Source organism: Syngnathus leptorhynchus, chromosome 17, assembly GCF_054491065.1.
Source record: "Syngnathus leptorhynchus isolate UIUO chromosome 17, UIUO_Slep, whole genome shotgun sequence".
Classification (NCBI taxonomy): Eukaryota; Metazoa; Chordata; class Actinopteri; order Syngnathiformes; family Syngnathidae; genus Syngnathus; species Syngnathus leptorhynchus.
In genome coordinates, this window is record NC_141211.1 from 1,131,351 (window position 1) to 1,149,199 (window position 17,849).

General features: G+C 44.5%; 3 protein-coding genes across 7 annotated transcripts; all 3 read left to right on the top strand.

Moving 5' to 3' along the window:
- Nucleotides 1–1,216: 1,216 nt before the first annotated feature.
- Nucleotides 1,217–6,908, top strand: slc8a2a (solute carrier family 8 member 2a). Of its 3 annotated transcripts, XM_085935389.1 has the most exons (12): nucleotides 1,217–1,555; nucleotides 1,712–1,849; nucleotides 1,993–2,220; nucleotides 2,284–2,535; nucleotides 2,609–3,040; nucleotides 3,195–3,556; nucleotides 3,770–3,873; nucleotides 4,020–4,037; nucleotides 4,225–4,337; nucleotides 5,104–5,203; nucleotides 5,310–5,579; nucleotides 5,656–6,908. In XM_085935389.1, exons 1-12 carry the CDS (start codon nucleotides 1,217–1,219, stop codon nucleotides 6,030–6,032), a joined length of 2,733 nt encoding a protein of 910 aa, XP_085791515.1. In that variant the 3' UTR covers nucleotides 6,033–6,908. The 3 variants fall into 3 exon arrangements, with proteins under 3 accessions (XP_085791515.1, XP_085791514.1, XP_085791516.1); XM_085935388.1 differs by lacking the exon at nucleotides 4,020–4,037; XM_085935390.1 differs by lacking the exon at nucleotides 4,020–4,037 and having other exon boundaries at nucleotides 1,511–1,555; nucleotides 5,104–5,207; nucleotides 5,317–5,579.
- On the top strand, nucleotides 6,900–14,770 carry hnrnpl (heterogeneous nuclear ribonucleoprotein L). Of its 3 annotated transcripts, none has more exons than XM_085935393.1 (15): nucleotides 6,900–6,929; nucleotides 7,277–7,372; nucleotides 7,826–7,944; nucleotides 8,032–8,269; nucleotides 8,334–8,419; nucleotides 8,550–8,646; nucleotides 8,726–8,798; nucleotides 12,121–12,156; nucleotides 12,380–12,448; nucleotides 12,524–12,771; nucleotides 12,844–12,965; nucleotides 13,037–13,238; nucleotides 13,374–13,431; nucleotides 13,777–13,872; nucleotides 13,945–14,770. In XM_085935393.1, exons 2-15 carry the CDS (start codon nucleotides 7,289–7,291, stop codon nucleotides 14,004–14,006), a joined length of 1,590 nt encoding a protein of 529 aa, XP_085791519.1. In that variant the 5' UTR covers nucleotides 6,900–6,929; nucleotides 7,277–7,288; the 3' UTR covers nucleotides 14,007–14,770. The 3 variants fall into 3 exon arrangements, with proteins under 3 accessions (XP_085791519.1, XP_085791520.1, XP_085791518.1); XM_085935392.1 differs by lacking the exon at nucleotides 6,900–6,929 and adding an exon at nucleotides 7,006–7,042; XM_085935394.1 differs by lacking the exons at nucleotides 6,900–6,929; nucleotides 12,121–12,156 and adding an exon at nucleotides 6,997–7,042.
- A 273-nt stretch (nucleotides 14,771–15,043) lies between these two features.
- Nucleotides 15,044–17,493, top strand: LOC147042868 (interferon regulatory factor 2-binding protein 1-like). Its single transcript, XM_085935391.1, has 2 exons — nucleotides 15,044–17,117; nucleotides 17,211–17,493. The coding sequence occupies exon 1, from the start codon at nucleotides 15,327–15,329 to the stop codon at nucleotides 17,088–17,090; it is 1,764 nt and encodes a 587-aa protein (XP_085791517.1). The 5' UTR covers nucleotides 15,044–15,326; the 3' UTR covers nucleotides 17,091–17,117; nucleotides 17,211–17,493.
- The last annotated feature ends 356 nt before the right edge of the window (nucleotides 17,494–17,849 follow it).

The following is a 17,849-nucleotide window of genomic DNA, read 5'->3' on the forward strand; positions in this document are numbered from 1 at the left end:
ACATGGACATGCACATACTTCCTGTTGCGGACCACCTTGACACGTATCCATTGACTAACATAACAAAACACCTATGTGGGAAACTGCAAGCTTGCTAAACATTGGCAGTGATTATGCGTCATGGAAAGTTCTGACATATAATGGATACAACCTGATCATTCTTTAACAAACCTTGGTTAACCATGTGCTTTATGCTAGCATGCTAACATTATTAAGGTCATCAACGGAGTCATTTCTGAGTAACTGTTGACCTCTTTGTCACATTTGTGTATAAGAGCTTAAGGTGGTTCTTAGTCTGAGGTGGTGGTAACCATAGCACTGCTTGGAAAGTGAAATGTGATGCAGCAGCTCTGTTAGCTGTGTTCCTGAATCACAACTGTATAATGATCAGGCAGAGCTCAGGCTGCATCAAAGATGCAGCAGCCAAGTATCCCTTTCAAGTCACAACGCACAATACGCAGTGCAATAGCTTCACCCGCGTGGGAGGTAGCAGGAACAGCCCAGCCCGTCACTCTCACCTACTGACAATCCACTGGCTGCTATACACCTATTCTTGTAGATCTTCAATCCATATCATGTTTTCCTTATTTGGAAATAGGTGCATGCATTGCTTTTGCCATAATGAGTTGAAAGCTCTTGTTTGGTCAGCAGCTTTCAAAGCTATAATGGCCATCAATAAATTAGGCTACCTACCACACACAAGGCCCCAAACACTCTGGTTGTTTATCGGGTGTGAAGGAGACTGGTGTCAGTTGTAAACATGTGCACAGCAACTGCTCGGAACATTTTGCATCATTGTACACAAAATATTGAACGAATTTCTTTCAAAATCAATGTTACTTGTTACGAAGTTCTGAACATTTTTGAAAAAAAACAAAACAAGTACAACATTGCATGTTCTTAATTGGGATGAATGAGCATTGGCAAAGAAAGACAATCGCAAGAGCTGCACGGCTTAACATTCTGGCTTTAGTTTCTCACAAGATGACTCAGACAGATCAGTTTACTTTTAGCTCATCTCCAAACCTTTGTGTTTGTGGCTATTGCATTGCAAACATTGCATATTATTAGTACAGATTCCGCTTGAATAAAATCTGGCAGCATTTCCTTCAATTCTTTTAAAGTTTTGCTTCCGATCTATTTTGAAACCCAAAAAAGATTCTGGGATTAAATTGTATTTCTTTCTGGTTTTTCAGACTTGTGACCCAGCTGAGCTATGGAAGGAATCCCTATCCACATTTCAACAGTCCCTGTTCTTCTCCTCGGGCTTGTTCTACTGTCCGACCCTTGCACCTCCTTCAGGCCGCAGGTTATGGAACGAGCATCTGGGCCTCAACAGTCACCTAATATCACAGGATCCGGCAAGCGGATTTGTGCGGGCCATGTGGTGTGTAAACCTGGGATTCTGTTGCCGGTGTGGTTGCCACTCAACCCTCCTCAAGGGGAGAGGGCAGGAAGAGCTATCATCTACTTCCTCTGTCTCATGTACATTTTCCTTGGAGTGTCCATCATTGCAGAACGCTTTATGGCATCAATTGAAGTCATTACCTCTCAGGTATGGCTCACATTCACAAAAAAATAATAATCGGATTTTATTGGTGGTCTTGAAATCAAACGTAATGTGTATTCATAAAAGTGATTTCACAGTTTCAAAGAGTCAACGTTGGGATTACAGACGCTTTGATGATTTTGACATCAATCTCTATTGCAGGTGAAAGAGATAACCATTACCAAACCCAATGGAGAGAAAACAGTAACTAGCGTGCGAATCTGGAACGAGACCGTCTCCAACCTCACACTCATGGCTCTTGGCTCTTCCGCTCCTGAAATTTTGCTTTCTGTCATTGAGGTATACAACCCAAAAGAAAAGCACCCTCATTTTCTCACAACTTAAAAAGGATAATGTAGACTCGCCTTGGCTTTGACGTCTATAACCGTCAATGGCACTGAATGAGTTCATGTACTTTTTCTTTTCTTTTTTTTACTCGACAGGTATGCGGGCATAACTTTGATGCAGGGGAGCTGGGCCCAGGCACCATCGTGGGAAGCGCCGCCTTCAATATGTTTGTGATTATCGGCATATGTGTGTGGGTGATCCCCGACGGGGAGTCTCGCAAGATCAAACACCTACGAGTGTTTTTTATTACATCCTTCTGGAGTATCTTTGCCTACATTTGGCTCTATCTCATCCTGGCTGTCATATCGCCTGGGATCGTAGAGGTGCGTTTGGACACATTTGATGGCCAATGCAAATGATTGAAAGCTGCCATTGTGTATTGCAAGGTATGGGAAGCCGCTGTGACCCTGCTTTACTTCCCGGTGTGTGTCTTACTGGCTTGGATCGCTGACCGGCGCTTGCTCTTCTACAAATATCTTCACAAACGTTACCGTGCTGACAAAAGACATGGGATCGTGGTGGAAATGGAAGGTGGCCCTGAGGTGATCATCGATGGAAAAAACTCCGATGCCAGAAACCCCTCGAGTGTGACGGTGTCGGTACAAACGCCGAGTGAGATGGACCAGAGCCAAGATGAGGTAGGGAAAACCTTTTTTTTCCCACATGGCAAGGTATGCGGTTAAAAACGGAATTCTTTTCTTTCATCGATAGGTGGTTCGTAAACTCAAAGACCTGCGGGAGAAACACCCTGAGAAAAACCTAGACCAGCTCATCGAAATGGCCAACTACTCCACGTTGGTCGGTCAGAAGAAGAGTCGAGCTTTTTACCGTGTCCAGGCGACTCGCTTGTTGATAGGTGCTGGAAACCTACTGAGGAGACATGCTTCTCAACACTCACGCCGTAGCGGACAAAGAGACGACAAACTTGCATGCTCTCACATTTGTTTTGAAAGTGCCCAGTATCAGTGTATTGAGAACTGTGGTACTCTGAGCCTTTGGGTGATCCTTGATGGCGCCACGTCCCACAATACTTTTTATGTGGACTACTGTACAGAAGATGGTTCTGCCAATGCTGGAACTGATTATGAATTTAATGACGGAACCTTGATATTTAAGCCAGGAGAGACACGGAAAGAAATTAAGGTGAGCAAAGAAAAAAAAATGGCGTGAAATATTATTCATGGGAATAATAATAATAATGTTTTGAACTTGTGATATACTGATTCCTTTGATTTAGCTGTGATAGGAATTTAATGGCAATTGTACCTTAATCATAAACAAAACATTTTTTTCCTAGGTAAAGATTTTGGACGATGACGTCTTTGAAGAGGACGAACATTTCTTTGTCCGTCTTCAAAATTTGAGGTTAGAGGAGGGTGGTGATGAAGGGACAGGAAGTTCGCCCAAGGGCAGACTAGTGGAGCCGCTGGTTGCCACTGTCACTATCTTGGATGATGACCATGCTGGCATCTTCACCTTTGGTCAGGGGGTTTTGCGGGTGAGTGAGAGCACAGGCACACTGACGGTGACAGTGGTGAGGAACTCAGGCTCCAGGGGTACCGTTTCTGTACCATATCACACAGAGGACGGCAGTGCCAAAGCTGGAGTGGACTACGAGCAGGCCAAGGGTGAGCTGGAATTTACCAATGAACAGACCAGGTGAGGAAAGAAAGCAGAGCTTTACGAAAGAAAAAAAAAATGCTGTTCTAAACATCATGTGATCAAATATTTGATATGTGCATGTTGCTAAAACAAAAATGCTAAAATGTTACTTTTAGTTGTTGAGATAATGATTATTCCACATTTCATTTGGCTTCCCATTCCTAATTTGTCGTACTAATTATGTTTTGTGTATATCTTTTATGCTTCCAGCAACACCTTGAAAATTCACATTCTAAATGTGGAAGAGTATGAAAAACGGGAACATTTCTTTATCGTGCTCCAAGAGCCTAAATGGCTAAAGCGAGGACTCTCTGGTAAGTAACTGATATGTGCTGTTTGTTTATTGGTGGAGCCACTTTACATTTGATACTTTTAGGCTGATGGAATATGATTGCTTGATTGATGTCAAATGATTTGTTGTCATACCAACATGGAAACATTCCTGATTTATTTTTTACAGCCTTACTGCTTAATCAGGGTAAGACACTTTTGTTTGTTGGTTGCTTTGAAGGGTGCAGTGTGAAGCATTCTAACTATCTTAGTTTTTGAGCTGCATGTGGGTATTTTGTAAATTACAGCAACCAGTAAAAGATTTGTGCGCGGCAAATATTGATGGCGGCACAGCGTATCCTAATCAAGGTCAATTTCTACTTGATCCTTGACAGGCCACCCCACACCTGAGGAGGAAGAGGCTAGGAGGATCTCTGAGATGGGTAAACCCATTCTTGGAGAGCACAGCAGGATGGAGATCATCATAGAAGAATCCTGTGACTTTAAGGTGTGTAGCTGGTTGACTACCTTACAACTAATCCACGGTGTATTGTATTTCTGACGACCACACCCAAAATGGACCTTTTGATTTATTGTGGGACACAATTTAATATTGAGCTTTTATTGATTTGAATGAATGATGGAGGTGACTTTCTTCCTCATCTCATTGACTCAACCATGTAGCTTGACTAACAATATGGCCCTTTTTCATCAGACTTCCAATGGCATGCTTGACCAGGTACGCTTTCAGCGGTGTGCTGTTGTTGTCGAGCATTTCTCATTTCAGTTTCTCAGAAAAAGCAGCATATTCTTGACATGATTGCATGACATAAATATCAATGGTATTGTGGCGATTTACAACAAAGGTTTGTAGGATTGGCGTGAGCCGGTTTTGGCACGCGGATCTTATGTTTGACACCCCGGAAATATTTGACATTGTCTCTGTGTGCTAAGCCTGTTCTGTTTGGCTTTATCTTTCAAAACTGCACCGAGCTGGAAAATATGATTTCGAGACACATGTGGTAGAGCTAATGCCGAACACTCTTTCGGGTAGTGTTGAAACTTCCTACATTATGCATGATGTTTGGATGGTTGTTACAGGCAGCTTTGTAATATAATCTCTGTGTAAAAGAGGAAGGTGTTTTATACTTGAGAATAATATTCATCTTCATTTGTGTAGCAGTAAATGATTGTTATTGATCGATTTTCTTTCTAAATGGTTTCATTTTGAGGAAGAAAATGCTTGTACTGAACAATCCTATTTCATGTGACAGAATACTGTGGATAAACTCCTGAAAGATACAAACCTCGCAGCTGTGATTGGATCGCGTTCATGGAGGGAGCAGTTCATTGAAGCTGTCACCGTCAGTGCAGGTCAGTGGCTAGCATTAAAAAGTCATCCGATGAGTCTGGTGTCCGTCCGTCTGTCCTAATCTGCTTTTGGAATGGACGCTTTTTGTCGTTGTTGTTTTTCCAACAGGTGATAGAGATGACGAGGGCGAAGATGAACCCATGCCCAACTGCTTTGACTATTTCATGCACCTATTGTGCATTTTTTGGAAGGTCCTCTTTGCTTTTGTCCCGCCGACTCAGTACTGGAACGGGTGGGCATGTTTTATAGTGTCAATATCTGTGGTGGGGATCCTAACAGCCATTATTGGAGACCTTGCCTCCCATTTTGGCTGCACAGTTGGCCTGAGAGACACGGTCACTGCAGTGGTATTTGTAGCCCTGGGCACTTCACTTCCTGGTAAATACAGCATAGAGCGCTTCTCATCGATTTCATTTATTGCAGCCATTTTTAATAGTGAACTTTGAATCCCCAGATACCTTTGCCAGCAAAGTGGCGGCAACCCAGGACCAATATGCAGACGCGTCGGTGGGAAATGTGACCGGAAGCAATGCAGTCAATGTCTTTTTAGGAATTGGTGTAGCTTGGTCTGTGGCTGCCATTTATTGGGAAGTCAAAGGTAAAGTTTTCCGCGTGGATGTCGGCTCACTGGCCTTCTCTGTCACACTTTTTACCATTTTTGCCTTCTTCGCAATGGGAGTGTTGATGATCCGCCGGAGGCCCTCTATTGGGGGTGAGCTGGGAGGCCCACGGATCCCCAAAATCCTGACATCACTCTTTCTCTTTGGACTCTGGTTCCTTTACATTTTCTTCTCTAGTTTGGAGGCCTACTGCCATATAAAAGGCTTCTGAGAAAGCGTCGATGGGAACGCTCATTGCACAAAGATGTACTACAGTATTCTTTTGGAAAGAACTGATTAAGAACTGATTTTTAGAAGACCTATCACCACCTCTGGCATGTTATTCAATAAATACGTATACTTGGGTATGCAAACCTGCGGATCTATTGCAGGAAGAATCAATTGTATTAGTACTGAGTATATTGTGTTAATTTCATGTTTCATGTATTTTGTCAAAATGGATTTTATGCTAGCTTGATGCTTTATGACTCATAAACTGCATTAGAAATTATTTTTTCCCCCCTTTATGCTTATCGGGTCTCTTGAATGAAATGGCTCACATTTTAAAATAGCTTCAAAATAACCACCCCTCTGCTTTTCAATTTGCTTGATTTCTGTATTTTGTTGTTGTCATTTACTACTGTATATGGATTTACCCTGTTTATGTGATACCAAATTATTATTTTTTGTAATCAACCGCAGTTTAGAATTGCTACTAAATTGTAATAATTTGCTACTAAAATGGGCTATAAATGTGTTTCTCGAAGCAATGTGGGCCATTTTCTGCGACTGCAAATGACTCCTATTGGATTACTAATAAATGTAGACATTTTTACTTCTTTTGAGCCACATTATGGCAAGGATAGCTTAGAATATAATGAATCTGTTGTGATTTGTAAACTGTAATTTCATGTTCCGTATTTGTAAATCATTGCATGTTCTATAACAACGAAACATCATACCGATTAAAAATGTCAGAAATAAACACAGGCACATATGCGCGCGCACACTCACAGGCGTCTAAGAGCAAGTCCCTCTCCCATCCGCAGGAGGGCAGTACTGCCATCTCCATTGAATGGGAGCGAGCCGTTTCCTGTTTCTTGTTTAAACGTTGGCCATCGAAAAAAACGTAAAACAAGCCTTTAATATGATCTCTTCGATCGTTTATTTGCAGGGATCTCCAAATTCCTGTTTTTGAAAGTGACATCAAACGTTATGTGATTTCTTGCTAATGTGCATATGGTCAGTTGGTTCAATGCCATTGTTACAAAAAGAGCACATCTTGTATTCAATATTAAAGCGTGATCTCAGTGATTCTTTGCAAAGAATTAAAAAAAAAGTGTTTCCTTCATTTTCAAATCCATAGTTCTTAAATCATTTACCGTAGTCTCATCAAATTCCTGCGAAAGTTCGCATGTTTGAAACGTGAAGTTGCGCTGTCCCATTGATTTGAATGCAACATTAATCTGGCACAAGGGGCAGGACAACATGGCTGCTGCTGCGGGTCGCTTCTACGGAGAAGGAGGCAGAGCAACAAAACGACAGAAAACTGAGGACGGAGGGATGACAACGGTAGACGTTTCTTCTTCTTGCACTATTTCATTGTCAACGCACTTGTTTATTTCACGACTTGTGGCTTTCGACACATGTATATCGTTACAAAACCTTCATGCGCTTCAGTAGCCAAGAAGCTAGCGGTTAAGCAAACACAAATGTGATCACACGATTGTTAGCCTTTTCCAACTAGTCTCTTTCCTGAGAGTTGTAGATCATTTAGTAGACGGGCCGTCAAAGTTAAAACATTGTTGCATCCCTAAAATTCCAAATCGAATTGTCCCCCCCCCCCCCCCCCTCTCCTCCTGTTAGCGTCGAAGTCAACTGTTAATAATTGCTAATGGTTTGTGCTAACCTCAATGCACTTTGCATTCCAAGACCCAATTTGAGCGCGTGTCATTCATTTTTGGTAGAGATGGGTTTATTTCCCACCTTGCTTTGCTCGTTGTTTATGAGCATCATTTCTCTCAGGAGAGCTACGATGATCCCCATAAACCTTTACCCTCCCCGGTGGTGCACATCAGGGGCTTGGTTGATGGTATTGTGGAGACTGATTTGGTGGAAGCCTTGCAAGAGTTTGGGACGGTCAGGTATTCATTCACTGGCACATTTTGGCCTTTAAGGTTGTTTCATTCATTATTTTCTTACCAAGATGGATTTTTACCTCCTCATCATAGTTCGGTGGTAATGATGCCCAAGAAGCGCCAGGCCTTGGTGGAGTATGAGGACATGAATGGATCCTCATCTGCTGTTACATATGCGGCAGAGAACCAGGTTTACATTGGAGGCCACCCTGCCTTCATCAACTATTCCACGAGCCAAAAGATCTCCCGGCCAGGAGACTCGGACGACACGCGGAGTGTGAACAACGTGTTGCTACTCACCATCATCAACCCTATCTACCCAATCACCACGGTAATCTGAATTTGAAATTTGGAGAGAAAGTATCTTTGTAATTGTATTTGATTGACTTCTACAGGATGTGTTGTACACCATATGTAACAACTGCGGGCCTGTCCAGCGGATCGTCATCTTCAGAAAGAATGGTGTTCAGGCTATGGTTGAATATCCTTTTTTGTTTTTATGGACAATATGTATTCAGCTGTTAAAAAAAAAAAAAAAAAAAAAAAATCATGATAAATGTCAAAGCTCAGTAATGACTATGAAAAGGTCACCTTAACTCAACAGTTGCCACGTTTGACTCTGTCCAAAGTGCCCAGAGGGCCAAAGCCTCGCTCAATGGAGCAGACATTTATTCTGGCTGCTGCACGCTGAAGATTGAATATGCCAAGGTATGAGGTATAAGACGGATCACGTCGTCATTTGTGCAAATATTTACTCTTGGGCTTTCTTTTGTAACTCATTCCACAGCCAGCACGTCTAAATGTCTTCAAGAATGACCAAGACACATGGGACTACACAAATCCTAACTTGAGTGGCCAAGGTAGGTTTGTAAGCATCCCTTCCCCCTTTCTACTTCCTCTTTATCTTTCATGTCACTAGACGTTAGCTTTCTTTACTATGGGAATATTGCCTTTGATCGCAATTGATTTCCTCCACTCGCTCGCCAAGCTTATTATTTTTCCAAGGCATTATTCCCCTGGTACAATCACAGTTGAATGCATTTTCTTGCTACACAGCAGCAGCAGCAGCAGGCACACGGTTAAGGGCATGAGGGGTAACCTGATTGGCAGCCAATTGTTTTATCCGATGCATGACGAAAGACCGGTGCACTCTAGTCCACAGCATCGTGCACAAGTGTCCCATTCACCTCTTAGCTCCCACAGTCCCTCGAGAGCATGAATGACACAGCTAGCTGCACAGCGGAACATTTCCGGTCCACTAGATAATGTAAGAATCAAACATATTGGAGATTTTAGTCAATGAAACAAAATGGACTCTGATCTTTAATCCTAGTTAGCCAACCAATGTCAAAGTATTGTGTTCACATGACCACATTGGCATGATACGCATTTTGAATGTGGTTGATTTTTAATTTGACTAAGTCATAAAGCGGCCACTACGGCCAGTGGTCTTGATTGAAGCAGTCATAAACATTCAAATCAATACTGTTGCGTTGCTCTCGTAAAGAGTGATTGATAGAGCAAGTGTACTCTTAGCGTTCCGTACAGATTGATCCCTTTTTGAATTATTCAGTACTTAAGTGAGATTTGGAAAACATCTTGTGTGAAATAAAATTACAGCAGGCTGAAGTTAAGTTTTTGTTCAAAGTGCACTCATGTACACTATAGTAAATCTGAAAATGAAGCACATGACTACTTTTTTTTTTTTCCTTAGAATTCTTTTCCTGGGATGTTTGGTATCACTTTAACATATGAGACACACTGTTCAAATATGTGTTTCAACAGGAATTGAAGGCATTTTCTTTGCAATAACATAATCTATGTGCCCACACTAGTCTAAACACCGTGTTCTGGCAGATTTTTTTAATTTATTTTTTTATCAGAATATATTATTGCAAAGAAAATATTGATCTCGAGATCCCCTTTAAGGTAGCACTTCCAAGTGTTGTTTCAATTTACTCCCTACATTTCTAAAACTGGCTACAATCAAGCAAGTTTGGCTGGGGTGGGGGGGAATCAATCAAATGAACTTGACTATTGTAACATTTGTGCTGCCTTTGGAGGTATTCCTCATGTCCTGGCCATGCAAAGCCATATAGACTGACCTCATTTCCCAAGCAGACACATGCTGCCAAAGCCACAACAACCTCGACAGCGACAATACATCGCCACCCGAAGCCATAAGTCATTGGGATACATTGGACACAGTGGGACAACAAACACTGGAACACAACCTCAAGGCAGTACTTCATCACTTCTATCTCCACTACAAGGGAATGATTCATTTTATTTCGGGGGTGATGGACAATCAGAAATACTCAAACACCACCTATAGCCAACACAGCGCCATCTTGTCGATAAGAGTCTACCACCACCACCGCCATCTGGTTTTCCAGTACAGCACATCTTCAGAACCTTGAGGAGCAACCACTTTTGACACAGTACATTGATTGGTTGTTGCCGGACGCACTTCCTAGCCCCGGCCAGGAGGGGCCCTTGGGCTAGTCCTTCTGTAACACTACGACAGGGATCCACAAAGGAGTTTTCAAACACATCAAGGGAACAGATGACACAAAAGAGGCCCCGGTCCGGCCCGGCCGGCGTCTTGTCGAAACAATAACGCAGCACGCCTCCCCACCCTCCTGTGCGAGCGAACACACGACAGACACTACGACCCACGACTGCATACAATGCGGAACGGCCATCACAGCACATCATCATGCAGATATACGAGCAACAAGCACTAGACGTCTCTTCCCTTTTTCTACGAGTGACCGACCGCCATTAAACCAAATCAAAGTCAGTGGCCATTTTTACACCAGAAGAAATATCCAATGAAGACACAAGCATGAAACATTCAGCAAGCATAAGAACACAGATGTAAACAGATTACAAATCCTCTTCCAAAGCGCAGCATTTTTGGACTGGTATTCTGTTTTTCACCCTTTACTTTCCCACCTGTTTCCCTTCTGTGCTGTTCTGTTTCATTTTCCCCCTTTTTTTTTTTTTTTTTTTTTTTCTTCCTTTTTTTTTTTTTTCTCTCTCTCCCCTCCTGCAATGGCCCACAGTGATGCCTTTAACACCTCCCGTGTGATGCAGGTTTGGCTCAGTGTGTCTGTGGACAGACAGCCCACTCTCAAATGATGCACTAATCCTGCTTTGTGGTCACCACGGTAAGATGGAGATGCTTGTCATAGCAACTTTAAAAAAAAAAAAAACAAGCATGGATGTGTGGATGTACTTATCTTTGGTGGTGGGGATGCAAAGAAGGAAGACGTGAAGAAGAAAAAAAAAGGAAATTGGAAAGGAGTTGAGCTTGGAGGGTAAGCGTCCTTTGCTGAAGACTACCCCCTACCTACCCACTGTGTCCAATACTTCATGTATGGTGCTGTAAGTACTGCTCAGTGACAAGTTGATGTAATTGTTAAAAGCTGACTTCTACTGTGGACCAATGTTCAAATTTGCGCTTGTTTAGTCAAGTTGCTGTACCCAGAAAAAAAGCTGGTAGCAGCTCAGATATATTTTAATGAATGTATGATGCAGCTCGAGGGGATTGGATAATGTGGTCAAATAACACTGGTCAACAATTTTTATTGAGTCATTTTTTAGAAACGGAGATGCGAGTAAATGTTTCTAGATTTTTTTTCTCAAGCACATCAGGTTTTCATAATAATAATATGTGGTATATTTAGTACTGTGATATTTAAACATTGTTGGGTGGCATTTTTCCCTCCTAGCTAATCTATACAACACATGGTAAAATCTGTATGACGCGCGAGCTTTTAGAAGTCAAAAATGAAAATATCTCACAGACCTGATGTGCCACAGTAAATGTAAAGACGTTTTTTGGAATCACAATCACGTTTAGAGACATTAAAATTAGCTGTTGACGAGTGTAATTGTGACAGAAGTTTTTTTTTTTTTTTTTTAATGAGCTCAAGAAAATCCTTTTCATGTCAGAGAGCAAATGAATGACTGTGCTATATTGTGGTTCATAACATGGTGATCACAGTTCTTGTCATTACGACTGCTGCATACCAAAATGTTGTTTTGTGGTCACATGGACTGTTTTGTTATGCAAACTGTTGCACACTTTGTAATGATCCATGTGTATCAAATGTGGGTTTCCCGCCCCCCCCGGTTGTTATTTTTTATTTGACATGTATATGTGTACCTGCACAGATGCTGACGGTGAAGGCAATTGGAACAATTCACAAGGTGTGTTTGTGTTTGTACTAGGGTAGCAGTAACAAAACAAATCTCCATTATGTCATAGTTGGCTTCCGAAATCATACCGTCGCTCAACAATTAAGATGCAAGCTCCTTCTATTGCATGCCTGTCGCCTTGTCCCATAACACACAGTCACCAATGTCATTTTTCCAGCACCGTATGTTGTCGACAAGCTCTTTGAATTGCTCTTTTTGACTGTACCCTACATAGACCCAAATGCAAATCCAAACAAACGCCAAAGGCAGCCTGCTCTTCTTGGGGACCACCCACCTGATTATGGTATCAATCATTTCATTGCAATTTAAGGAATGGTGCACGGGGTCATTTGTTTGTTCTTCTCTTCTTACCATTAAGGTGGCCCTCAGGGAAGCTATCACGGTTACAGCGACGACAGCTACGGGCCTCCCTCCCACCGCATGGGACCCGGTATGGGCGGACGTGGCCGTGGTAACCAGCGCTATGGCGCCGGATACGGGCCACCGCCCCCCGAGTACGGCCCTCACGCAGACTCGCCCGTACTTATGGTATACGGTCTTGAGCCGTCAAAGATTAATGCTGATAAGGTCTTTAACATCTTCTGCCTCTATGGGAATGTGGAGAGGGTGAGGAATGCTCCAAAATTGCCTTTAAGAAAACTTGGCAAGTTGTCACCTGCATATCCCTTTTTCTTGCAGGTTAAGTTCATGAAGAGCAAACCTGGAGCTGCAATGGTGGAGATGGGTGACTGCTATTCTGTGGACAGGGCTATCTCCCATCTTAACAACAACTTCCTTTTTGGACAAAAACTCAATGTCTGGTAAGGCTGATAGAAAAACAAGTGAGGCATTATTATGATCCAGGTACTAATCGATGGCTTTTGCTCGGTAGTGTGTCCAAGCAGCAGGCCATCGTGCCGGGACAGAGCTACCAGTTGGAAGACAACAGCAGTAGCTTCAAAGACTTCCATGGTTCTCGCAACAACCGCTTCACCTCACCAGAGCAGGCAGCCAAGAACCGAATCCAACACCCCACCAATGTCCTCCATTTTTTTAACGCACAGCCTGACATCTCTGAAGAGATCTTCAACCAGGTCAGAAAAGCCACAAGGCTAAAAAATGTCTAGCCTTATTAAATGGCAGGTTTTTGTGATGAGGAAAACCCCCGAAAAAACCTTGAAATCATTTCAAAACTGTCATTTTCACTGAGCTATGTCTTTCTCTTCAAGATCTGCGATGAATTAGGAGTTAAGAGCCCTTCAAGTGTGAAACTTTTCAGTGGGAAGAGTGAGTAAAGTATCAAATGTTTTTGTGTTCAGGAATGGAATTTTGCAGCGCTAGCTCACCCATAATGAGATTAAAATACTTTTCATGACTCACCATATTTGAGTTCAGAACCAATGTTTAGTGTTCACAAGAGGTTGCGCTATTGAACGCAAAACCAAAATGCTGTTTGTTTGAAAAATAACGGTGCTGGCGATGCAAGGATTCCACTCGACTGCAACATTGTCTCATATCCACCCAAAGGTTTGACTGAAAAGATGCCCAACACAAAGCATAAACAGTGTTCCTTTATGCTAATGGGTCAGAAATGATCAACCGACAAATCATTTGTCTTGTGTGTCATGACAGGTGAGCGAAGTTCATCAGGTTTGCTTGAGTGGGAATCCGTTAATGATGCCATGGAAGCCCTGGCAATGATGAACCATCACCAGATGAAAAACCCCAGTAAGTCCATCATTGATTATCTTGAGCTTGTCAAAGAATGTGTCCAATGCTTTTCCCCTTTTCTTTTTCTAGGTGGGCCTTACCCTTACACTTTGAAGTTATGTTTCTCAACCACCCACCATGCCAGCAGCTAAATACAAGCGCTTCCAACAATGTCACATTTTATTTCTTTTCATCAACTCTAATGTAGTTCTGTTCTTATGTCCTATTAAAATATTCACTCATTAATGACATAAATAGGAATGTTGTGTTTTATGATATTTTTGTGATGACAGGATTAAGCCCCCAATCTGAACTATTTAGATGTCAACCCAGCCTTTTGTTTTGAAATGGAAGGGATGGCGGCTCGGTGGTGCACTGGGTAGCACGTCCGCCTCACAGTTAGGAGGGTACGGGTTCGATTCCACCTCCGGCCCTCCCTGTGTGGAGTTTGCATGTTCTCCCCGAGCCCGCGTGGGTTTTCTCCGGGCACTACGGTTTCCTCCCACATCCCAAAAACATGCTTGATAGGCCGATTGAGCACTCCAAATTGTCCCTAGGTATGAGTGCGAGTGCGAATGGTTGTTCGTCTCTGTGTGCCCTGCGATTGGTTGGCAACCAGTTCAGGGTGTCCCCCGCCTACTGCCCGATGACGGCTGGGATAGGCTCCAGCACGCCCGCGACCCCCGTGGGGACTAAGCGGTTCAGAAAATGGATGGATGGGATTTTACTGTGCAAGGTCAACAACCATATCATGTATTTATTGGCAAGTTGCAGCTTTGTGATTAAAAAAATAATAATAATCTAGACATGACTGTTGTTTGGTTGGGATCCTCTTGTGCAAATGATGATCACTTCACATTTAGTTAATAGGTACTGTGAACATTTTAAGAATAAATAAAGTATCTGGAAACAGTGAGCTGTGAGTGCAGACAAGTCTGACCAATTTTGACGATACAGTACATGTACTCAATATCTGAAATGGGATTTTATTTCTTCAATATTTGAATTGTTCTTGAATTTTTTTTGATAGAAAAATTGAGTGCATGACGATATTAAAATTTGAATTGTACTGTGAGGAAACTGCTTGTGATTGAATTTCTGCCCCTTCTCTCCTTTTATGTGAAATGGCCACACATTTCGAGTCATTCGAATTTGGGTGTACGTCAATTTGGAGGAGCTGAAAAGCCTACAAGTCCCATGATGCCCCGGGCCGCAAAGTACGTAGGTGTTTCCGGTGTCCTGTGAGATTTTACTTCCCTCTGCGCGGATCGACGCGAGCAAATCAAGAAAGAAGACGTTGCAAACGACTAAATGTGCTCGAATACGCTCGTCTATTTCGCTACTTTTCGCTGGATCATTTAAAAGTGTGCGCTATGTGGTGAGCTGTGGTTGAAGAAGGGAGAATCGTCGGAAACGTTGATCGCAAGGTTTAGGCCTAGCAAAGAAAGTTTGGTCGAGGGCCTGTAAACAACATGTCCTCCACATCGCAGCCCTCCTCGAGACGGCAATGGTGCTACCTCTGCGATCTCCCCAAGATGCCCTGGGCCATGCTGTGGGAGTTTAGCGAAGCCGTATGCCGGGGATGCGTCAACTACGACGGCGCGGATCGAATCGAACTCCTCATTGAAACTGCCAGACAGCTGAAGAGCACGCATGGAGTTTTGGAGGGCAGGTCTCCTGGCCCACAGCAGGGCAAGCCCAGCTCGACCGGATCCATGGAAGCCGGGCGTCCGCATGGAGAGCGTCTCGACAGGGGTAGGGGTGAGTACGGTGCATCTTCTCGCCTCCCTAATGGTCTGCACAGAGCGGAGGATGTGGCGTTATCAGAAAGCAGCCGACAGAGCCCGAACACTCGCAGGGCGATGGCCAGCGCTGTTCCGAGTCTCCACGGGACGATATCCCATGCGTTGATTGCTCAGGGCTTAGTCGCATCCCCACATGGGCTCCTAGCGCCAATCTCAGGCTCCAGAACGGGGGCCGCTCCTATTGCGGTCTCAGCTGGCCCCATCATGAGCGATGCTGCAAGGAGACAGGCTGTGGCTCTGGGCGTGGGAGCCAGCACGTCTGGTTTGGTCAGCATCGACCCAGCGGCGTGGAGGAACAGCGAAGTCATGGCTGAACTCAACGAGGTAGCGCGCAGCAAGGTGGAAGGCTGGCCCAACAAACCAAAGGTGGTTCGGGATGTTCTCCTGGCTTTAAGCACCTGTGTGCCCTTTACTGTGCGCTTCAGGAAAGACCACAATCTGATGGGACGGGTTCTGGCTTTTGACGCCAGCGCCAATCCAGAGTTCGAGCTCAAGGTTTTTGCCGAGTACCCCGTTGGCTCTGGGCTGATCTTTTCCGGAGTTCCGGACCTTGTCAGGCAGATGTTCCGCGACTCTGCCAAGGATGCCGGTAAAGCGGTCAACTCTGGCTTGCGCTACGTGGAATACGAAAAGCGACAAGGCAGCGGAGACTGGAGGGGACTGTCGGAGCTTTTAAACGACGGAGTCCGCATGTTTAAGGAGCCGCCCATCCCCGAGGTTCTTCCGCAGCCCGACGCCGGCCTGCCCATGGCGGTGGCCGCGCGCTCTGTCCCGGCCAAGGGCGCGACTCGCCGCCGCAAGGCCTCTCCGGGCTCTGAGAACGGCGAGAGCGAAGGGAGACCCGATCACCCGTCCAGAGAGGTGTGGTCCAGAGGCGCTTACCCGGGCATGGAGCCTCTTTCGGGAATGGCCGCCCCTCCGGACGGCCCCCCTCGTTTACACAGCCAGCCTTCGCCCATGTCTGCGCTCATGGGTGTCGCCGACAGCCTGAGTTCCGGCCAGGTGGCCAGAGACAGCCCCGGCATGTCCTCGGCCCACTCCTCCGGGGCCGGACGCACTGCCACCAGCAGCCCCTCTGGCGCCTCCACCTCAGTTTCTCAGGCTTCTGTGGGCCTGAGCAGCAGCACTGGCGGCGGCGAGTCAACCACCGGTGGAAGCCAGGGCGCCCTGCTCTGCTGCACCCTCTGCCGAGAGCGCCTGGAGGACACCCATTTTGTCCAGTGTCCCTCGGTACCGCACCACAAGTTTTGCTTTCCGTGCACCAGAGGCTTCATCCGCAGCCAGGGCCAAGGAGGAGAGGTGTACTGCCCGAGCGGAGAGCGCTGTCCCCTGGCCGGGTCCACCGTGCCCTGGGCCTTCATGCAGGGCGAGATCTCCACTATTCTGGCTGGGGACGGAGACGTGACAGTAAAGAAGGAGAATGACCCGTGACGTCGCCTCGCCGTCCTCTGAGCGATGGTACGACCACGTTTTTTTTTTTTCTATCTGTCCTTCCATGCTTTGTGTCTGTCATCACATGAACGTTCCTCCTGTCCTACTTTGTTTGTGTAGTGGCTGTTGACCATGATTCCAAAGCACTTCCCTACCACATCCAGCAGAGCAGAGCAGTGCAGAGCAGAGTCTGCCCTCCTCTCTGCAGTTCAACATGTGCCTCTCAGGACCCAAGAGCTCCCGCGTGCGTCTTTGAGGATGAGACTGTTGGTTTAAAGGACACAAGACTTCATCAAGCCATTTTCAAAGTCTACAATAGAAAGCACACCCCTTTTTTTATCCAATCAAATAAGACCCTCCCTGTTTGTGTATAATATTGGCAAATAAAGATGGATCACATTGATACTGTTCCTTTGACCGATATAAGCTCCACACACACACACACACACACACACACACACACAAAAAAGATGTTCTCAAAAGATTTTTTTTTTTCAAGCCAACGATTGGATTAATGTAATCTCATTCTGTTTCATGTATTTCCTTTCAATATGGCTGTAATTTCTATTTTTGATACAATTCAAATTTCATTCGTTTATGCTTTGTCTATAGTAAGAAGACCAAAGATGGCATCATACTCAAGTGTCATTTTTTATTCTAGTGGTTGTATGTTGTATGTACTTAGAACCATGCCGCCACTCACCTTTTTTATTTTAGTGGTTGTATGTTGTATGTACTTAGAACCATGCCACCACTCGC

Excerpts from the sequence above, each read along its gene's own strand:
- slc8a2a (XM_085935389.1), top strand. The coding sequence starts at position 1,217 with ATGGAAGGAATCCCTATCCACATTTCAACAGTCCCTGTTCTTCTCCTC. Across the intron at positions 4,338-5,103 it reads AAGAATCCTGTGACTTTAAG|AATACTGTGGATAAACTCCT; the intron begins GTGTGTAGCTGG and ends TTCATGTGACAG. Across the intron at positions 5,204-5,309 it reads AGCTGTCACCGTCAGTGCAG|GTGATAGAGATGACGAGGGC; the intron begins GTCAGTGGCTAG and ends TTTTTCCAACAG.
- hnrnpl (XM_085935392.1), top strand. Across the intron at positions 8,799-12,120 it reads TCCTAACTTGAGTGGCCAAG|ATGCTGACGGTGAAGGCAAT; the intron begins GTAGGTTTGTAA and ends GTACCTGCACAG. Across the intron at positions 12,772-12,843 it reads TCTATGGGAATGTGGAGAGG|GTTAAGTTCATGAAGAGCAA; the intron begins GTGAGGAATGCT and ends TTTTTCTTGCAG.
- LOC147042868 (XM_085935391.1), top strand. The coding sequence starts at position 15,327 with ATGTCCTCCACATCGCAGCCCTCCTCGAGACGGCAATGGTGCTACCTC.